Here is a 23,122-nt window from a genome sequence, read left to right as displayed (position 1 = left end):
ATAAAAACGCGATTTTTAGATACAATTTTAAAAACTAACTACAGGTTGGCACCTAAATCACTTTTCTAACATTTCCGATATACTGTTACTACGAAAATATTAATTTTAAATCACATAATAAGAACGTAAATAAAATGGACGATTAAAATTAAGTAATAAATTGATTGAAACTATTTTTCATAGAAAAAATAATTGCATTGTCTGATGTTATAAAATGTCTACTTAAAGTAAGTAAAATCGAGTACCCGAACGCTTATGTATAAAAATATAAATGTTATTTTACTTTTTTAATATGCAAGCAGTTGTGACGTCACGAACATAGCAAGAAAAACATTTTTATCCACTTAGCAATTTCCAAACATATGAAGTTTGGAATAAAGTTGAAAATTAGATAAGTACGTATATGGCTTTAATTTAAAAAAAATAAAGTAGCCCAGACATGGGAAGCTGACTAACGGCGCGTTCCAATACCGATTTTTTTACGAGCCGTAGAATTTTGACACATTTTGTATGGAGCTTATGTCAAAATTCTACGGCTCGTAAGCAAATTTACCGATCGGTAGTTTATTGGAACGCACCGTAAAACTGCTGGCATATTGAAAATATGTTTAAATATAACCCCGAATTCTATTAACTCATCAACCTAAGCCAATCTGTCAACATTATCAACTCTATTGTATTGTTATTAAGTTTAAATTCCATTAGACATAAAATTGACAAATTAAGTATAGGATGATGTGTTTCTGTAAATCAGTGATCAAATCTTACGTTACGCATTATTGATTGGACATAGGGAGCTTTCACATGTGAAGGAAAATGCGTCAAGCGCATCATTGATTTACGCTCGATGCACTAAACTTCACTAAAACATTTTCTTAAGTGGGGCAAAGTCTCCCCTCTTAGGTGCCATTCACGCCATTCTCATTACTGATAAAAAACCACCCCGTTCCTACTCATGTTCCTAAAGCATTAGGTTCTTATGATCAATCAATTACACAAAAGCATAAAATTCTATAACCGATTTACGTTCTAGAAAACGGGATTCAATACAAATACCTACTAAGTATCAATTGGTTATTCAAATCCAAATAGTTATTCATAAAAGGATTAACTCAGTTGAGTCGAACAATCTAAACATCCCATTATCATTTGAAACGAAGGAAAATTATAAACAGGGTGTCTAACCGCCATACTCAGAGTCATTTAATGGTTACTTAACCCCGTTCCTAGCAATTGTTTTCGGAACAAAATCGTTCCTAAGGAATAGTTTAAGTAATCATTCAATATCTCTGAGTACGGCAGTAAATAACAGAGGCATAACTATAGATTGGTATAGTGGTGAAAGGACTTTTTCTTTTGATTTTAACAACCGTTGACAATAAAAATACAAACTGAGTGGTGGTAAAGGCCAAGGCCCAAAAGAAAGAGATACTAGGGAAGGTCCATAGAAAGATGGAAAAACGACTTGATCAAAACCTCTGTAGTGAAATTGGAAGCTCAAACAAATGAGAAACAATTGTAAAAAATAATGGAGAAAGAAACCTTGTTGTTTAATTTATAGAAGGTCCGCTACGCTATTGATCTCCAATTAAAATAGTTACGCCACTGCTAGACAAATGCTAATCTATTCAAAGTGAAAACCGTCTCATACTTTACTTGAATGATTTCTTTGCATTTCATTTAGAAGGAATAATCAGAAACAAATTCGTGTTATCTCAGTGGTATAAAAAATAATTTGGAAAACCCACTTCTATAAACACTTTGATTAAGTCAAGCAATCACGATTATAGATGCATATTTGTCAAGACACATTAAGAAGATAAACAAATAAACAGTAATTACTTAAATTAAAACTTAATAAAACGTATCAGACTTAAAAAGATTATAATAATGATAATAAAAAATAAACTTATAATCATAAGCAATTCCCTCCACACTTTAAAATCAATTTGTTTCTATTAAACATACGATAACTACATTAATTCAGACGTTTAAGAATATTTGGGAACCTAGTTGTATAGATACGATTATACATAATATATTTGTACTAAATTGGAGCTAAAATGTGGTACTGTACCTTTACCATGAGTTAGAAGCAAAAGTATTTGTCGATAGTCGCTAGCGATGACGTAAATTTTCTGAATATCAAATTTTACAACGCCTCTACCGGTCACATGTAGAACTAAAACTTGCCATACAAAAAATTTACGTCGTCGCTACCGACTATCGACAAATACTATTGCTTCAAACTTCTACTGTGTAGAATCACAGATGTGTGGGTGGGATGATAAGTAAAAACTGACGTTGGATGCTTACAAAGTCCAGCTAATAATAATAACGTTTCTTGATCTATTTCAGACAGTACCTATTAATAAATCTCCCGATCGATTTCGATCACGGTGGCCAGTCTGTCTAACTAGACTAGCCCACTAGGCATGAGATATTATAGTGCACAAGTGTGTGCGCAAACACAGGTGCACTCTCTGTGCCCTCATTATCTAAACCCAATGCATGTATTACAATAGAATCGTGTATAACAAGGGGACATTTTTGCTTAACTGGACTAAAATCTTATTTTCTACTCCATGAATGGTCTTTTAACAAAGATATTATAGTCCACAAGTGTACTCTCTGATCCCTAACTCTTGTACAATGCAATCCAACACAACCTAAAAGAGATCAGGCTAAGGGCTGACGGCTTATCGTGCGTTCCACTGGCTTCTAAATACGACTATCGACTGTCCAATACCAATCTCCGAATTTCTTTATTCTCCATTCATTTCCTAACTCTATCTTTTATTCTTTCTTTGTTCCCTGACTCTTACTCTTACTTCTCCTACTCTCACTCATATCTGACAGTAAAAACTATATCTACAAGTATTACTTAAAATCTACCAATATTACATTATTCACTATCATTTATAGTATCAAATCCTTCTTTCATTTCCTAGCAACTATCATAGTTTCAGATAAAATACTATTTATTGCAATTCCAAGAACACACGTTTATTAAAAGAGGTTTTGAATACATTTTGTCTCCAATTTAGTGTATAGAACCTGATAACTCATGCCCTAATATTACAATGCTACTCAATTACAGTCAAAAGGGAATAGTCAGTCTGTCGGTTTGTCTAATACTTTATTAAGTCTTGATTCTTATGGAAAAGTTAGTCCAAATTATTTACAAAGGTGAATATCATTCCAATACTAGGGCACAAATCAATCCACATTAAAATACAGCATCTACTTAAAAATTACCTCGTACAAAAACTGTATTTGTTTTTACTTGACAACAATTAATCAGCATCAGACGGGTCCATTGGATTAGGCCTAGGATTATTGACCACGGCTTCAGGATTAATCGAATGAACAGGTGCAGGATTCATTATCCTATTGCCATTCACTCTAGAAAGATCTAGAACGGGTAAACGAAGTATGTAGTCATTGTCCCATCCTCTGGGACGAGGCTCAGGCCATTGTATGACCCTGAAGTCAGCTGAGGTCTGGCCTGAAGTGGTTGCTATAGGAGGAATGAGCCTCGGAATGCGTTGAGCAAGCGACTGAAGTCTGGAAGTTGGTCGCTCCTGCCTTGAAGAATCTGGTACAAAGTTTGGTGCGTCTGGTCGACGGGGTGGTTCTGGCCTTTGTGTGGGGTTGGAAGCAAACATGTGTTGGTACCTGGCTATTTCTGCTGGTAGGAGAGGTCTGGCGTCCCTACCGATTCGCTGGACGGTGATGTTTCGTGGTTGGTTCAGTGCTGCGAGGGCGGATGGGTCGACTGGCGCGCTTGTCGGTTGAAGTATGAGGCTGTTCTGGTTCACTCGCGTGGAATTCGAGAAGTTTACTGCTATGAAATCCGGTAATGGTACGCAGAATACTCCCAGTTCCTCCTATAAATAATCGTTAAGTCATTTTATTGACACAATATACAGTATACAAAAATAATCTGACACAAAGTATTTATAATTATGCAATACTATATACACATCAGAATTTGATTAGGTGTTTGAATTCTAATGACGTCTCTGATTCAGCCAGCGATGCATTAAATATAATAAATTATATCCATTCAAGAATATGAATATAGAATATAGAATGAAATAAAAAACTCACCGTAGCATTAGGCGTCCTTTCCCCATTACTCTCAGGTATAGTCAAGAATGGCTTCCTATCGACCTCTGTAGAAGATTGGACAGCCGTAGGAGACTTGACTTGTTTCTCCTCTTCAAGCGGGACATCTGGAACGACTTGCAAATCTTCTGGTGGGTTCGGAACTATCACGTAACTCGCTATTATACTTGAAAGTTGGTCTAATACCTGCAAGTAGAGAATTGAGTTTAACGCCATCTGTTGGTTGAAAGTAGAATGTTACGCTAATGTATGCCATTTTATTGGAGTAAAAAAAATAAAATAAGGATTATTATTTGTAGCTGTCGAACGTGATACTCATTATGGCTAGTGAAATAGATAATGGGTAATGATAATGATAAGTTGGTCTAATACCTGCAAGTAGAGAATTGAGTTTAACGCCATCTGTTGGTTGAGAGTAGAATGTTACGCTAATGTAAACCACTTTATTGGAGTAAAAAATAAAATTATCATTATTTTTTGTAGCTGTCGAACGTGACACGCATTATGGGTAGGGAAATAGATAATGGGTAATCATAATGTTAGGTTGGTCTAAACCCTAGAAGTAGATAATTGAGTTTAACGCCATCTGTTGGTTGACAGTAGAATGTTACGCTAATGTAAGCCACTTTATTGGAGTAAAAAAAAAATTGTATTTGTCGAACCTGACAATCATTGTGGCTATTAAAATAGATAATGGGTAATAATAATGATAAGTTGGTCTAATAACTAGAAGTAGATAATTGAGTTTAACGCCATCTGTTGGTTGACAGAATGTTAGGCCAATGTAAGTCACTTTGTTGTATGGCTAGTGTAATAGATAATAGGTAATGATAATGATAATCTTAAAAAAATAGATAATGGGTCTAATCTAGCAGGTTGTGGAAAAGATTAAGCTATGAAAGATTAAGTAACAAATCAAAACGACAGGGTAGATGAATAAATAGTTTTTTGTTTATAGTTTTGTTAACATTGTGCCCATACCTCATCCGCTATTAATCTGTGCTTCGGATCTTTAACCAGCAACCGTTGTATTAGGAAAATAGTGTTGTCGGAAACTTGCACGGTGTTTCCATCCCTGGAAATAATTGAAATGAATTAGCCATAATCGTAAACTCCGTCCGTAACGTTCTTGTTGCTTTTCAGACTCAGAATACTCGAGATTAGTGACGGGTCATCTCATTATAAAGACTTATTTACAGTACATTGACACAAGATTTATAATTATTATGCATGGATGAAGAATCTTACGCGACGTTTTGCGTGAGCTATCTAGTAGCGAACGCGAAGCGCTGCGCCGCGGCGCGAAAACAACTAACTGTCAAAATCTATTGACATGACCTACGTGATCATCCGCACGTGGGATGTGGAGACGATCAATTGGCTTGGTCAAACCGCATAGCGTTGAATTCGCGTGTCACCGCAGCGTTTCGCATTCGCTTCTAGATCTCTCACGCAAAACATCGCGTTATTATAATTTATATTTATTATATTTAGGCGATTTCAAAATTGTTTCATTTAAGATTTTGGAGAAGGACTAGTTATGACTTTTATGAAAATATTAATCACCAAACTAAACACATCTCAAAATATAAAAAAAAAAGTACTCACGGTGGTATATTATAATTGGCGGCCTGTATCCGGCTAAAGAGCTGAGCAAGACTAGTGTCGCAGAATGGGAACTGGCCATACAACATTGTGTAGAGGACGACGCCCAACGCCCACATGTCTGACGGCTTGCCCAAGTACGGCTTGCAAAGGAGGACATCGGGTGATATGTAGGCCGGAGATCCTGGAATAGAATTCAATCATTATATAATGTGTGTTATATAGACAAGTGTAAATAAATAAATAATATATCTGTCAGAATGAATATGTGCTGAAATTAAATACTTTTATTATTCTGTGAATTAGGTCAGAAGTGTTCATAAGGTAACTTCATTAATTTTAAACCAATCTGTGAAACATTCATTTATTTCAAACTTAAGAAGTAAATTAATTAAACTTGCTATGGTTTATTTTAAGTATATTTGGTCGTATTCACCGTTAAATTAATCTTAAAAGAAAATGTCTACTAATAGGTAAGGTATTTTTGTATTACAACTCATGCAAGACATTTTCTTATACTGTAGAGTTTACTAACGTACGACGAGGTTACTCAACTATTTTCAAGTTACAACAAGAGCCGATAATCACACACAGTATCACGGAAGAACAGCACAACAAGCTTCCGATATATTTTTTTAAGGAGGGAAAATCATCTAATGACTTCTCCCGCCTTGGGCGCGGCGAGAGGGAGTATCAGACTCTTACTGACTAAAAACCACCCCGTTCCTACACCTGCTTTTAGAGCCGAAGCCCCGGTGAGCCCGCTAAGCAGTCCGCAGCTCCGGAAGCTTTAAATGTATGCAGGCTAGTTTCACTGTCTTATAATAAAAATATAGTATTTATAAATACCTCGTTGGTCCTTCAAGAGATCCCGGTCGCTGCCCAGGTGTGTACCCAAACAAAAGTTAGTTATAGTAATACGTCCCGTCCGTTGGTTCAGGACTATATTACCCAACTTTAAGTCTCGATGCACTATGTTCCTCTGTAAAAGAGAGCAGATATTTTAAAGTTAATTATTACAAGTGTGGGAGAGCCATGCTTCGGCATGAATGGGATGACTCGACCGCAGTGATACCACGGCCTCACAGAAAACCGATGTGAAGCAATGCTTGCGTTGTGTGAGTGAGGTTACCGAAGGCCCCATTAGCCCTTCCCAATCTTCCCAATTGCTGATTCCCCAACAACCCTTAAATTCCTAATCTGCAACGCACTTATGTAATGGCTCTGGTGTTACAGATGTTCATAGGCTGCGGCGATTGCTTACCATCAGGTGATCCGTCTGCTCGTTTACCCGCCTAAATCATAAAAAGATAAAAGCTTGGTTTAGACTTTAGACAGCTTTCCCCTTTTCGCCTCTTATTTATTAGCATAACTATAATATGTACGATTTTTAATTTACTATTCTTTTTATTTAAATAGTATTGCCCCACACTAGAATATCTCCTGTATCGTGGGTGCGTTTACAAACATACAATTTCACATGCACATCACATCCAGATCCGAAATAACAATTTGTGTATCATACAAAATATTATGCAATGTGGACCAATCAAGTCGAAACAGAAACGTACAGGAAAGTTCTTGTCCTACGTGCTTGAATCGAACAGGTAACCACTTGTCCTACGAGTCTCGACTTTAGATTGACTCATGATTACTCATGACGCATGAGTAGTCAAAAGGAGAATTTATTCCTAATAAACCATAATTAAGTACTTTTGAAATGTCAATAAATAAAAAAATAATAATAGTCTGACAGTCAGTGAAGTTAGGTGCTCATTCCAAAGTGTAGCTGCGAATGGAAAAGAATGAGGAAGAAACTCCATTCATTACTCTTTTAAAAAATCTTTTGTTTACAATCTCACTTATACATTTATCCAATCAATAATCACACTATGTTTGGATGTTTGTCCGCCAATAACGCTGAAACTACTGAACAGATCTTGATGAAATTTAGCCACATATAGGCTCTTGATGTGATGTGATTTTGTTTTGTATTTTGTCTTGGGATTATTTCATAACTTTTTCTTTTTTTTTCATATTATTTTTAAGAGAGGAAAATCATCCAGTGACTTCTCTCGCCATGGTCGTGGCGAGAGGGAGTGTCAGACTTACTGACTTACTTTTCGAGCCGGATCCCCAGTAAACCAGCATATTAAAAACCAATATAAAAAACCAACTCACCTTATGCAAATTAGCGACAACCCTCACAATATCGTAGAATATCAGTATCGCCTCTTTTTCAGGAACTTTCTTGACTTTAGTGACGTATTGCTGTAGGTTGACTAGCTCGGACCCTTTCTCACTGAACTGGTGTGAACTGACACAGTCTAGGACGAGGAACAAGCGCTGACGGACTCGGCCAGTGTACATGTAACCGTTGCCATTCGGATTTGGAACTTCTTCTAGTGCATGGTCCTGTGGATTTAAAAAAGATATTTTAGTAAAAACTAGTTCCTGTACTGGATTAGCGGTTCGTAGCGAGGCGTAAATACAGGGTTAAATGGTATTTTGGAACTTTACGGGCGCGTGCTAAGAAATTTTGATTTGTTATTGTGATAAAAATAAAACTAATGAGTATATAAACAAAGTTTCTTTGGGAAAGATGTTTGTACTCATGAGTACAATCGCGTGTTTAAATATCGGTCACTAATTTTTAGTCACCCTATATATTAAATCCTCAATATACAGATTAAACTAAATGTAGTAATATTGCTATAACCAACGAACCTTAAACAGCCCGTGATGATGGATGACACCATCCTGGTCTTTCAGCAAGGATAGTAAGGAATACTCCGTATGCAACAGCATCTTGCCCTGCCTGTCATCTTGCGTCTCCGGCTGACCTTCATTCCGTAGGGTTAAGATCTTCACCTGGAAATTAAATATTATTTCTATTATAATTTGATATTTTATGTGGTCACAAATTCTGTTTAGGAAGAAATAGATGTGTAGTTTTAGGATAAAATTGCTTCAAATTTTTGAGCCCCAAAAGGTAGGCAACACACTTGTAATGCCCCTGATGTCTTGGGTGTCCATGGGCAACGGTGATTGCATTACTAGCAGGTAATCCGTGTACTTATTTACCAGTTTATACCATAAAAAAATTTACAAGTTATATCCAGTTAAAAATAAAGTTAGTTTTATGATAAGATCATGAAAGAATCCTTATTCAAGTCCCTGAGTATATTCTTGCACAATATTTGTTATTGATCATGTATGTACCTGTCTCTCTATCTTATTTATTAATCATACATCACTTTACATACAAACAGTGATGAAGTCATGTTTTCTTCTAATATACATATTATAATTATTATGTAATTTATTTATTTAAAAAAAAATCATGAATCCTGACTAATATTATAAAAGCGAAACCTTGTATATTTGTTTGCAACTCCTTCATGTCATAATGGCTAAACGGCATTGTCTGCATGTAATTTGATTAAAAAACATTACACTTAATTCCCCATTCTTTAGGAATATTAGAATAAAAAGATCATGCATTTTACTAGTAAAATATTTTTTCATATTAAATCCATTTCAGAACTCATTCTGTTTTAATGGATTGAAAATAAACAATAAAATCTTTCCTTGTCTATACAATAAAATTAGTAAGTACAGGTATTTAGTAGTAAATATCATGAATTATAACATAAATTATTATTAAATGGCATTCCAAGAATAGAATAAAAACAAGGAAAGTTAATATGAGTAACTACACTAACCAGTTTCATCAGTATTACACAAAATACAGAAATAAAAACTACAGTTAATACAAAAATATTGCATCATTTTAAATAAAAAAAAATAACAATTGTGCAAAAAGGTTCACTGTTTAGTAATTAACCTCATAACAGCTTATCAGCAATGCCAACCAAATAAATAATATTTAACCGTTAAGATGAAGTAAGTAGTTAGGTATTTATACTATTATAATTAATTTATAAGTTTTGTTTGGTGAATAAACAATGAATATAGGTACTGAAGACAACAATAATAAATACAGAGTAAAGATAAATGAATACACTACACTACACTTGTAATATAAAATGTAAATATAGTTAAAAGTATTGTTTCCAATGTTTACAAATAGAAATGAAACATTATCTTACCTGATAGAACTCATCAGTTCTCTCTTTCCTTGCTAAACACTGCACTATACTTTTAACAGGACTGGGGCCAACTTTAGGCCCCAAGAGGTAAGGGCCAGCCTTACGAACATATTTCTCAGGCACAGGAGTGCCTGGAGATGGCACATCACTCTTGTTATAAGATACTTTAGCCCTCTTAGGAGAATGAGGGCCAAACTTTTTAGAGTTCTTCAACACCCCACTAGAGGTTGAGCTTGCGTATGCTGATATTCTAGCAATCTTTGGACTTGGTTGCAGTAGCAAAGGTCGTGTCCTCTTTCCGGGATTCGAAGTATTCGAACTGCTTTCTGGCTTGTCTTGATCCATAACTTGTCTAATTTCACTTTCAAATTTCAACACCTATAAGCACCGTTATGCACACAATTCACGAACTAATCACTTCAGAATTGTTTGTTCTACTATTATTTAACTTTAGATGTTGAGTGAACAGTTGTTACGAAGGAATAATGCAATATTGATGAATCTCATTTATTTACCTACGAAATGAAAATGTCTGATGTGTCGTTCAGAAATAATAGATAACATATGTTTAACGTTCAGAAATAAGTAATTGGTTAATTACGATACAAACTTACAAACAAATTACAAAATTGTTTTTCTTTTATTTATAAGCATTATTACGCCACAAACTGCATCGCAATCGGCCAATAAAATAAATTTTTAGCCTGTATATTTTTAACCAATTTACAAATAAGTTTTCAATACATTCAATATCTTATAATTGCGAATGAAATAAATAATAAAGTGTATTATTAGAGATATTTAACAAAATTTTCAACCAACTTTTATGACATACATCTAAAAACTGTGAGCGCAATAAAATTTTTAAACATTTGAATACATGTCTGGCACTGAACGCAGTGGCGCTAGAGCGCAATGAGGCGCTAAGGCCCCAAGCTCAAGGTGTATATTGTATGTACCACAACGAGTCGACGTTACCAGCTGGTATGCAACATAAACGGGGCTTGTTACGGGTTTTGATGTGACATCTACGAGGTTTTTTCGATCAAATGGGATTGTCGAACTTGATATTTGTAGGTACCTATGTTAATTAACAAAGTCGGGAAATCTAAGAAAGGCACAGAGAAAATATTACGCTGTTGACAGGAGGCTTTATTTTAAAATTGTTGGTTCTGTAGTCTATACACACTCATTGATTTTTCCCCCTTTTTCCATTCTCATTTTCTGTTTCTGTTACTCTCATTCAACAGACTAAACGTCAAGATCATAACAAATCTGTTGGCTAATGTCAAAAATGTTAAAAAAATATTAAAAGGACTGCTAAAAATAATCTAAACGTGATTTACAGTCATAATAATTTGTGCGTAACAACTTTTAAAAGGAATATTTTCACAAAAACATCTATTCGTACAATATCTGCTATGTTAAATCAGTTTCATTCCTCGTGTGTAGAGGTCTTTATTCCCTACATTGACAATTGACAGTTGGAATTTGACAGATTTTCTAACCATGTTTGTCACGATATTTCTCGATAGTATTTTGTGATCCCGTTTCCTAAAGAATTGTGCAATAATAATAAAAAACAATTATTCCTGTAAATAGATAGAAATAAAATCGCAGCAAAATGTGGAAAGGATTGAGATTAACACATTCTCAACTAATTCAGTTAACAAAATTTCATCATAATGGACCGAAATTTCAAACAGTCGGTGTTCCAGCGATAGATTCCGTTTTGAACCAGTGGTACGAATTCTGCAATAAGCCGCCTAAAGGGTTTGAGAAATATTTCCAGCCTGGTTCTAGTAAAAAACCTAAAACTCCAGATGAAAAAGAGGCACCACCTGCGCCTTCAAAAGGTGCACAGCCGTCTCCCAAACCATCATCATCACAAGACAAATGGAACATGAACATGTTCAGTAACTCCAACAGTAGCGGCAACCGCGGTGGCTACGAAGGCCAGGACAAAGAAAAATGGATGCTTTTTGGTGCAATGGGTATTGTAGGGATACTAGCATCCATCGCATACTTCGAGCTGCGTTACAGAGAAATCAGCTGGCGAGACTTCGTCAACCTATACCTGCATAAAGGTACTGTTGATAAACTTGAAGTGATCAACAAAAAGTGGGTGAGAGTAAAACTACACCCAGGAGCAGCTCTCGATGGCAAGGTGATCTGGTTTGCAATTGGAAGTGTAGACTCATTTGAAAGAAATTTAGAAAATGCACAAGTTGAAATGAGTGTTGAACCTCCAAACTTCTTGCCTGTCATCTATAAAACCGAGGTAGAGGCTTCAAGTTTAACAGGCATGCTGCCAACCATACTTATTATAGGATTTTTAATTTATATGATGAGAAGATCGGCAGATATGATGGGCCGTGGAGGCAGGAGAGGTGGCGGCCTCTTTGGTGGTGTGATGGAGTCTACTGCTAAACTAATTAATCCCACCGATATTGGTGTTAAGTTCCAAGATGTTGCTGGGTGTGAAGAAGCCAAGATTGAGATCATGGAGTTTGTGAACTTCTTAAAAAATCCTCAGCAATACATTGACTTGGGGGCTAAAATTCCCAAGGGTGCCCTACTCACTGGCCCTCCTGGTACTGGTAAGACCTTGCTGGCTAAGGCTACTGCAGGAGAAGCCAATGTGCCTTTCATCACAGTCTCAGGATCGGAGTTCTTGGAAATGTTTGTGGGCGTTGGACCTTCCAGAGTCCGTGATATGTTTGCGATGGCTCGTAAACATGCACCTTGCATTCTTTTCATTGATGAAATTGATGCTGTGGGTAGGAAAAGAGGAGGACGCAGCTTTGGAGGTCACTCCGAACAGGAGAATACTTTGAACCAGCTGTTGGTGGAAATGGATGGTTTTAATACAACAACCAATGTTGTGGTACTGGCTGCTACGAACAGAGTTGATATTCTGGATAAAGCTCTGCTAAGACCTGGTAGATTTGATAGGCAGATATTTGTGCCTGCACCAGATATTAAGGGCAGAGCTTCAATCTTCAAAGTACACTTGTCACCTTTGAAAACTACAATTGACAAGGAGAAGTTGGCTAGAAAGATGGCTGCACTCACACCAGGTAAATATTTTTGTATGAATTAGTTATTTTGCATTTATTAATTTGTAAGATAAACATTGCTTCCAACTGGCCTAACTTTCTGGAAGTTATTGCGGGAACACAATGTTCACTGAAATATTGCAACTACATATTTGGAAATGATTATTTCATAGATCTAATAATAAGATTTTGGCATTTTTAAGCTACATAATATTATTATAATCCTGAATGAAAATTCTTAGAACAACTCTGCAACATTTTTTACTAATTTGCAAAATGAGTGTCTGTTTTGAGCTAGTATTCTTGTTTATTGCACAATATAGTATCATCATATTTATATTTAGGGGTTTTGCACACGACAAAATAAAAACACGATAAAAACGCGAGTATCGTGACTATGCAATTGTAGTAGGAATGCTTGAGATTTTGGTACTTTTAAAATGCTCATGTGTATCAGCAGTTTAAACTTATGACATATAGGTAAAAATCCCACACTTTTTTTCTGTCCAAAAAGCTAGGCACCTTTTGAAAGTTTCCCCCATAATAAAAAAGGTTTACAAAAGATTTACATTAACATTCATTTATAAATAATGACATTTATTTAACTTGTTACATTTGGCTTGCGCACTCAGATTAATGGCCAACAGCAGTTGCAAGCTGGCGATAATTAGTTAAACTTAAACAAATATTTAGCAATGTGGTATAGAAGCTCAATCTATGCAAGTCCTATTTTATAGTTACCTGTCAATAGTTTTATCGATCCCAAATATCTTAGGCTCGAATTAGAATCGATAAAACTCGATCGATTATGTTAAATGTTGCCAGTACTGCCAATGCACTTCACGTCATACACTTTTTATGCTTATCGAGCCCCATTCCTAATTGGATTGAACATTTTAACGCATTGTCATGCGATGACAAAGCGTAAACGTTGAAAGATATTGTAGCCCTCGTATTTCTATCTAGTGTCCATTTTGTAGAGCGCCATTTAAAATGCATTGAAGCGTTATGTTGGGCTGAAATTGATATCACACTATGATGACTTTTCTTCCTCAAAAGGATAGAAAAATTGCAGTCATTATCTAAAAAGAAAATAATATGCTAAAAAGAAAATTATGTAACAGTCAATAAATATATTTTTTTATCATTTTCCAGGTTTCACAGGCGCTGACATCGCTAACGTCTGCAACGAAGCCGCCCTTATCGCAGCTCGTGAGTTGGCTAACGACATCAACATGAAGAACTTCGAGCAAGCTATTGAAAGGGTCGTCGCAGGCATGGAGAAGAAATCCAACGTCCTCCAACCTGACGAGAGAAAGATTGTGGCATACCACGAGGCTGGCCACGCAGTCGCCGGCTGGTTCCTTCAGCACGCTGATCCTCTACTCAAGGTGTCCATCATCCCCAGAGGCAAAGGTTTAGGATACGCTCAGTATTTACCGAAAGAACAATACCTCTACAGCAAAGAACAACTGTTCGACAGAATGTGTATGACATTAGGTGGAAGAGTCAGTGAAGAAATCTTCTTCAACAGAATAACAACGGGTGCCCAAGATGACCTGAAGAAGATAACACAAAGCGCGTACGCACAAATAGTCCACTACGGAATGAACCCTAAAGTAGGCAATGTGTCTTTCGAAATGCCTCAACCTGGCGAAATGGTAATCGACAAACCATATTCGGAAAAGACCGCAGAGTTAATTGACTCCGAAGTAAGAGAATTGATAAACGCCGCCCATGTATTTACAACCGATTTATTAACGAAACATAAGGACAACATCGCCAAAGTTGCAGAGAGATTGCTGAAACAAGAGATTTTAAGTAGGGAGGACATGATTGAACTGCTTGGAAAGAGACCGTTCCCAGAGAAGAGCACTTACGAGGAGTTTGTGGAAGGCACGGGATCCCTAGACGAAGACACGTCATTACCTGAAGGCCTCAAGGAATGGAACAAAGAGAAAACAATAGTACCACCTCCAGAAAGTTTAAAACAGACGACACCAAAACCATCTTCGTCCACCAAGTAATAAAATAAGCCTTTATATTGTAGTTTGAGTATAGTCAGTTTTACGTGAAAATATTTTGAGTACCTTTAAGATGTAAAGGTATCTTCTTTGTTGCGTCTGTGGACGTTTGAAGATGACTTAGATTTGTTTTTGTAGTCCTGAGAATGAAATGATTATCTGGGAATGGTATCAGCATTTACTTTCATCTGTTATGTTTGCAAAGTGAAGACTTTACAAATGATTGAAACTAACAATAACCAATAATCAAATGTGTTGAACATTTTGTATAGCCACTTCACTGTTGATGTTTTGTACAATAAACAAATTCCAGTCTGCCAGTGTCATTTTAATTAATTTTTTATAATGTCGGTTTTAGTTGTAACCAAAAATCAACTATCAAGCAATAGCATAGTCTTATTATTTGCATTACGCATTAACGCTGTAAATTATTTCGAGAATAAATTATTGTTGTTGGGATGATTAGATACTTAGTATTTGTGAGTGCTTTGTAAACAGAATTTAATTAAAATAAAACTTAGGAATAAATTGTATCATCTTTTTTGACTATTATGTTAGAACTTTAGTTGAATGAGTGATAACTGCTGTTGATTTATAACAATAGATTTTTATGTTGAACATATATTTTTTTATTTCTAAATCGCCTACTCTTTACCCTAAGAAATCATTTAAAAGTGATTTTAACTGTTTTTGCGCTGGTGTATGATAGATACCTAATAATTAACTGTGGGAGAGCCATGCTTCGGCACGAATGGGCTGGCTCGACCGGAATGATACCAAGGCGTCACAGAAAACGGACATGAAATAACGCTTGCGTTATATGAGTGAGGTTCCCGGAGACCCAATTACCCCCCTTCTCAATCCCCGTTTCCCCAACAACACTTAAATTCCTAGCCCCTAATAGACCGGCAACGCAAATTGTAACGCCTCTGGTATTTCAGGCGTCTGTGAGGGAGGCGGCGATTGCTTACCATCAGGTGATACGTCTATTCTTTTACTGGCTTATACCATAAAAAATAGGCTTTATACATTACTGTCACTGCCCCGGTGAAAATTGCATTACCTACATGCACATCTGTCTGCCTAACCCTTTAATGAAAAAAGGTTTGATGTTCCTCGTCTTACCTTATTCCAACTACGCTCTGGTTCTTCAATAGATGGCAGTAACATCTTGCTACTAAAATTATAGGACTATTTTAGTCGGGATTAGGTATCGGGAATTCCGGAACTCGTCAGTTTGCAAGTTGGAACAAATGGTAAAATGCAGGTATTTTATCTTTCAGAAATGGGACAAAAGTACACAACTGATTTATTTTGTAAGACTTCTAAGTGGATTGAGTAGGTATATACATTTTCCTGTTTTATTAAAAAGAAACTGACTAGGACTTGCCAACTTACATGTCTGCTTTATACAATTGTACCTACATTAAATTTATTCTCATCTCATACGTGTAGTACCTAAGTACGTACCAACTACTTTGTAGTACTTAATTGACATGCGTATGAAATGGTACTTGTAAATGTTAAGAGTAGATGCTATCATGCAATGCGTTTGACCTTGGTTGATATTATGGTAGCTGTATGATGTAAAGCTTTCTTACGTACTGTGTTTACAATTTTATCGCGTAATATCCATGCTTTTAATTGTAATTTAGAAACGCAAGCACCGTAACTGACTGCTAAAATCGGCTTGTAGATACAGAAAGATAATATTTGGCGGCAAGTCGTCTACCATCTGATTGGTTAGTTTGTGTTGTGTATTAAAATTAGGCGGGAAATATGACACATGTAATAGGCAAGTATCACCCGTATTCACAAACGATACTATGCGGTCTCTTAGTGCGTACGCGAGCGTTATTAAGGTTAGGGTTTAAATCTAATTCATAAACAATACTTGAGTGACAGCTGGTACTATGCGTCCTTCAAAATGAACGCACAGCTAAAGTATCCTGCCAGCTGTTTTAAGCAACGCATAGCCATTGTCAATGGCAATAGATGTCACAAGGTTTATTTCTTGTTAGAGAAAATAAGTATTTTTCGGACAGACAGACAGTTGTGTTTAGGGATCCCGATTTTGTTATTGTATCCATATTTGTGAATATAAAACCAACACAAATATTAACTGAATTGTTCTTGGATACCGGTAACTGTTTATGTTTTGACGTTGTTGTATGACAACTCAAAATTGTTCTTGGATACCGGTAACTATTTATATTTTGACGTTGTTGTATGACAACTCAAAATTGTTCTTGGTTACCGGTAACTGTTTATGTTTTGACGTTGTTGTATGACAACTGATATTAACGTCAAGCAGCGACGTGAAATACGCAACATACGAGAACCAATCACAGAGCTCTATTCAACGCTACGGGTTTGCTTAGACAAGGGTCGCTTAAGTATCGTTTATGAATTGAAAGGCTTGCCAGATGTTACGCAGTGAGAAATGCCTTACTTCGCAGAGCGTTGCTACTTCACTGAGGAAAGTATCGTTTGTGAATACGGGTGTATGACTCTTGAATTTGAACTTATGCATTTTACCGCCATTACATACTCTATCAATAGAAAATTAACCTGATTGAAGATGGAGGAATGAGGAAATAGGTATTGTTAATTGGAACAAAAATATCATTTCGTTTGTTAAAAGATTAAAATAACTTACTACAATTCGAGTACCAATATATTTAATTGGCCACTGGCTGAAATTAAAAATTTACATTTGCCTCCCTTCCAAGTAAGTCGAATGCAATAGAGCAGGCACTCTTGCACGAAACAATATTCCTTTGCATTTCATTAGAAAACGTCCAACAAGGAGAAACAGTGCGACAGTGCCTGCTCTGTACAAAAATTGAAGGAACAACTTCAACAAAAAAAAAAAACAGGGTTATATTAAAATTATAATATGAAAATATTCAAATATTAGCTGAAAATTCATCCAGCCTTATTCTGTTTATTTAAATATTCACTACATTTACTTTATACATCACCAATTTCTTAAGTAAATTCAGTTTTTGTACAATATAAAAAGAATCTTATATTATCATCTATGTTTACACGCGAGATGTGTATAACACGCCCGCCATCGCATTACAGCTTGATCTAACCGAGCGAACGAGAAATAAAGAGAAATCGTAACAAAATATTTAAAATTATGGTAATTATTACAAGTAACTACACTATTTTTATGTTCAACATTTTATGTCAATATTCATTATTATCTATACTTAATTGAAGCCTATGATATAACATTATAAATGATGAAAAAACATTTTTCTTCATGATATCATTCAACAATTAATCCATAACAACTTTCATCATCCTTTTACTCGTATCTATCGAACGGAAAATTATCACTAATCTCATTAACAACAAAAGGTCCAATCAATGACAGTCTCTAATTTTTTCCCCTTTGGGTTTTCGGCCCCTCTTTTTACCAGCGGAAGTTACACCGGCTAGCGCCATCGCGGCGCGTTTCGCGAGACACGACTTACAGAACCAGTCTTCTGTTGCGCCGGGTTCCTCGGTGATACCAACACATACCCAGTGGTACCAGCCGTCGCAGCCGTCACAACCGATCATGGGCGAGCCATTGTCCGGCCGACCACATGCAGGACATACCCAAATCTTATTGCCGCATTCATCCAAGTAATATGGTGTGGGTAACGGACCTGCCGGTTTATCTACAGGCGCGGGGGGTGGCGGTGCAGGAGCTGGCGCAGGTTCCTCAGAAATCGACGCAACATCATCGTCAAAGTGTTCAACATGACCTTTCTTGCTCAACGGTTTTATTAATATCCTCTTATATTTCGAAGAGGATGATGGGGTGGTCTTCCGAGGAGGCGAGCTCCCAGAGGGCGGGGAGGACGAGTGACCTTCGATGTCTGCGATGTGGTTGTGTTTTGAATGCTTTTGTTTTGGTGGCCTCGTCACCAGCGCAGATATTTGCGCGAGTTCTGGAGAGCGACTGTGCTCTCTGGACAGAGGCTCGTCTTTCATCGGTGAATCCTCATCCTCGTCATCCTTTTTCATCACCGGTTTAATATTTAACTTGTATAGATCTGGCGAACTAGGTGGCATTGGTGAATTTGAATTAGACGAACTTAGTTTAAGCGTAAGCTTTGGAACTAAGCCGTCCGCTTGCTTTTCCTTCTTCTTTTCTTTTTTCTCTTTCTTAATTTTTTCTTTCAACTCTTGCCTTTCTTCCTTTTCCCTTTTCTTTTCAGATTTATCCTTGTTCTTGTCCTTTTTATCCTTTTTCTTCTTAATTTTTATGCCATCTTTATCTTTATCCTTCTTTTCCTTTTTATGTGATTTATCTTTCTTTTTCTCTGTGTTTTCTATTTCTTTTTCCTGAGGAATTTCCGGAGACGGTGCTCTGATAGGCTCTGGTATGGGCTCCGGTCTCTTTTCAACTACCGGTTCCGGAGTCGGCAAACGAGGCGGGATAGGAGACTGCCTAGGCGGCTCTTGTCTCACAGGGTCTATCTTTGGAGGATTTAATTCGATAGTTATATCTGGTGTAACCGGAGGCATTTTAAACATATTCGATTTATGATCTTTATGTGACTTGGACTTATGTTTCTGTAAAATGTTTGGAATGGTTTGAGATTTGTGCTTGTCGTGTCTGTCCTTGTCTCTGCCCATCATAGACTTATGCATGCCTCTGTCGTCATCATTATTATCAACAGGAATCACTTCTAAGCTAGGACGACGACGTAACATTGATGGTATTTTCATAGGGGAAGATCTAGATGTGTGAGGAAAGGAACCCATAGGGATAAGTGGATTTCGTATACCAGGATTAAGACCACCAGGCAAAAAGCTAGGTCCAGGGATCAAACCAGGCCCACCTGCACCTAATGCAAATGGATTGGTGAGCATGTTTGAGGGTGGCAACCCTCTCAGTGCTGGATTATTGGCTAATTCAGCCAAAAAGTCATTATTAGGAATTAACCCAGGTGTGGGTATTAAGCCTGGCCCAGGCATCAAACCCCTTCCTGGAGCCATACCAGGAGGGAAGAATGGAAAACCAGGTGGCATTTGTGGCAGCTTTGATTCATTCTTTGGCCTACTTGATTTGGGTGGCTTGACACCACTCATTTTCATACTTTGCTTTTCAGCTTGGGCTATCTCAAATGCTATTTGCTGTTTCTTTAATAACTTTGCTTCAAGTTTTGCAGCTTTATCTTTCTTGTCCTTGTGTTTCTTTTCTTTTTTAATTTTTGGACTGACACTAGCTATATCTTTGGGATAAGGTACCTGCAGGGATTTATTAATTGATATACTAGGACGATGTTCAATTTGAGGGGCTCTTGACGCCACAGGATGCACATCCACAGAATCATCATCAATATTTATCACTTCATCAGTCCTCAAGTCCATGACTTTAGATAAATCAACAGCACTATTATCATTATTGTTCACAACGGGCTCCTCCATTTTCACTCTAACGTGGTCCTGAGGTCTACTTTCACTTGCATTATCATGTGCAGAATTGTGCAACCTTGAGATCATTGAGTCAGACTGTAACTTTTCATGAACAACCTCTGGAGTGATTCTATCTTCTTTTGATTTGTTCGATATCCTTTTAAATATATTTATCTTTGATCTATCTGGTTGAGAGGCCAATTTCTCCTCCTCATCAACAATTTCTTTCTTTATTTGCACTTCTGGTACAAATGAATTTGTGGAAGGTTGTGATTTATGTACAGCAACAGAATTAGCAACAAGTGGAGATTTTGAAATTGGTATTTTTCTTGGTACAGGAATTGCATCCTCAGTCAGAACTGAGTTTTTAGACATAGCTGGTGGTGTCTGTGGTGGTGGTTCAACAGGTTCCTGCTTGATATGAGGAACAGGTCGAATAGGTTCAGCCACTGGAGGTGGTGGTGGCATTACAGACCTGGATGGCTGTAGTGACGGAGGTGCAGCTTTCGGCGCTGGCATGGTGACGTGATTATGATGTGTAGGATGAACATCCTTATTTTTAATTGGATAACCTGGTGGAAACTTATTCAATTTACTACTATCCTTAGATTTACTACCCTCACCTTTATGACTCTTATCTTTTCTTTTACTTTTCATAACTTTTCCATTCAATAACTTATTCTTCTTAGATTTTTTATCACTTTTCTCTACTATTGGTGCTTTTATTACATTAGAATGATGTGAATTAACTTTGTGTTTATCAAACTGCTTTTCTGACATAACGGCTGGTGGCCGAGCCTCAGGCAGTTTACCCTCACGTGCCGGTGACAGGAATCCTGACATGGTCATCATTACACTGCTGATTTCTCTGGTCCTTTCCTCTTCATCCAAACGTAACCTTGGTCTTTTACTGTTTGGTAATGAAACTGGATCAGTGGGTCTCTTAAAGATTTCCTTGTTTTTATCTGGACTATCAGTGACTGAAATTTCTGGACTTGTACATGTTGCATTACTATTGTCAACATTATCAATACCATTTTGATGGATTTCAACAGTTCCTGCAACAACTGGTGTGTCCCGTTCTTTCTCTGGGTACATAGGTGGTAGGTGTTCATGCACATGCATGGGTCTTGTGACCACTTCATGGCTGCCAGGTTTGAGAAAGTTCAAATTGGATTCCTTAGGCTTTGGAAACTTTTCAGAGGGCACAGGCGCTGGCACAGGTGGGACGCACCTGGTATACTCTGTCAACTCCGGTAAATTAATGTGTAGGTCACGAAATACTAATCCTAGGTCATGCAGATTTGGTTCAGTCCTGTTAAATTGTTCGGCGTATCTATTGGCTTGAGTCCCAAGTGACCTTATGTACTTCTCCAGCACATGCACCAAAATGTCCAGTGGAGTCGAGTTTATACCATTCCATCCAATAGTTTGGCATATTTGCGCAACATTCCTTCGCAGTATCTCACGGGCGTACGCCTCTGACATTATGACACCAACAAGTTATCTGGAACAAACGAATATATCACATTTACTACGATAGTTCACTGCTAATTGAATAACAAACATATAATTTGACGTATTCATCATGTTTACATTAATAAAGAATCATGTTACGAACGTTAGGACTCCTGAAACAGCGAATCTCATGATTTTTATACCTGCAAGTGTCTAGTAGTACAGAGTCGTGATTCCGAATGGGTGAAAATTTCAAGTTTGGAACACACATGTATGCTTCACTACAATCTTAAAAACTCAAGGATAATTTATAAAAACACATAAATCGTTTACAATGCAAAATAACGAAGTGTTTACGTAAAAACTTCTCAGCATTCTAAAAACACAGTGCCCCGTGCGCCATGATTGCATTTTGGGTTGTCAATGTTGAGTGTTGCTGCGCTAAAATATTTTAAAGGCGGTATATTAAGGTTACGTTCACTTTGTATCTAATTTTCTCATCCAATATTTTACTCTTACCACCCAACTAATAATACCATAATACCACGAACAAGCACGAAATGCATGGCATTTTTTTGATTTGTTATATTTACAAACCCGTTGTGGAGAAATTATTTCATTTAATGAATTGTGATTTTCTCGTTTACTTTTTACGTTAAGTTTTAGTTAACTTCTAGTTCCAACTATTATTCTATTATTCACTATGGTTTTAAATAATATTCCGTGATCGTTTTTTTAGAGTTCGTACTCGGTACTAGTAGTAAAACTTGATTAACGCAATGAAAATTACTTCTGGATTAAAGCCTGATAAAAATATATTATTTCTGTTCAATGGTTTTAATAAACTCTTTTTCTACCAATCGAGTCCTTTCGTTGGATATCCATAACGGTGGTGGTTGTCGGAAAAAATAGATTATAAAATTGTATGGTCACCAAGATTATGAGAGTGTTTTAAAACTCTGATTGGTCTGGCGTCAGGAATGGGGTGAAATTCAATTACTAAATTTGACCCACATAAAAAACAAACAAACAAACAGATCAAGATAAAAAATCGTTTAATAATACATGTAATTTATTTACATATCCTTAATAAACATACCTAAATTATCTCTCTGGGTTCGTCTTGTGTGCAGCGGCAGTAAGTTTTATTGATTAAGTCCAATAAAATTTACTCTTGGCGTAGGATGTAATGATTATCATACTGGCGGGTGAAAAACGAATGCACAGAGCGAATGTTGCAAGTTGCGACCGCAGCGCCTCTTCAACAAAGACACACTTGTTTGTTGTGGTGGGGCCGTGGCGTGGGCGT

The 23,122-nt window shown here is 36.7% G+C and overlaps 3 protein-coding genes across 4 annotated transcripts; 1 reads left to right on the top strand and 2 right to left on the bottom strand.

Moving 5' to 3' along the window:
* Positions 1 to 601: 601 nt before the first annotated feature.
* On the bottom strand, positions 602 to 10,396 carry LOC118277863 (serine/threonine-protein kinase 40). The gene is made up of 8 exons (XM_050700359.1): positions 9,849 to 10,396; positions 8,464 to 8,607; positions 7,918 to 8,151; positions 6,586 to 6,718; positions 5,740 to 5,920; positions 5,113 to 5,206; positions 4,114 to 4,317; positions 602 to 3,890 (listed from the first exon to the last, which is right to left on the bottom strand). Exons 1-8 carry the CDS (start codon positions 10,191 to 10,193, stop codon positions 3,297 to 3,299), a joined length of 1,929 nt encoding a protein of 642 aa, XP_050556316.1. The 5' UTR covers positions 10,194 to 10,396; the 3' UTR covers positions 602 to 3,296.
* A 705-nt stretch (positions 10,397 to 11,101) lies between these two features.
* Positions 11,102 to 15,549, top strand: LOC118277864 (AFG3-like protein 2). Its single transcript, XM_035596850.2, has 2 exons — positions 11,102 to 12,928; positions 14,063 to 15,549. Exons 1-2 carry the CDS (start codon positions 11,473 to 11,475, stop codon positions 14,932 to 14,934), a joined length of 2,328 nt encoding a protein of 775 aa, XP_035452743.1. The 5' UTR covers positions 11,102 to 11,472; the 3' UTR covers positions 14,935 to 15,549.
* A 2,046-nt stretch (positions 15,550 to 17,595) lies between these two features.
* On the bottom strand, positions 17,596 to 22,238 carry LOC118277791 (transcription initiation factor TFIID subunit 3). 2 transcript variants are annotated; one of them, XM_035596725.2, is made up of 2 exons: positions 21,977 to 22,238; positions 17,596 to 21,862 (listed from the first exon to the last, which is right to left on the bottom strand). In XM_035596725.2, exon 2 carries the CDS (start codon positions 21,841 to 21,843, stop codon positions 18,310 to 18,312), a length of 3,534 nt encoding a protein of 1,177 aa, XP_035452618.1. In that variant the 5' UTR covers positions 21,844 to 21,862; positions 21,977 to 22,238; the 3' UTR covers positions 17,596 to 18,309. The 2 variants fall into 2 exon arrangements, with proteins under 2 accessions (XP_035452618.1, XP_035452616.1); XM_035596723.2 differs by having other exon boundaries at positions 22,017 to 22,238.
* Between the last annotated feature and the right edge of the window lie 884 nt (positions 22,239 to 23,122).

This window comes from Spodoptera frugiperda, chromosome 18, assembly GCF_023101765.2.
Source record: "Spodoptera frugiperda isolate SF20-4 chromosome 18, AGI-APGP_CSIRO_Sfru_2.0, whole genome shotgun sequence".
NCBI classification, from domain to species: domain Eukaryota; kingdom Metazoa; phylum Arthropoda; class Insecta; order Lepidoptera; family Noctuidae; genus Spodoptera; species Spodoptera frugiperda.
This window is presented reverse-complemented; position numbering and strand designations above follow the sequence as displayed.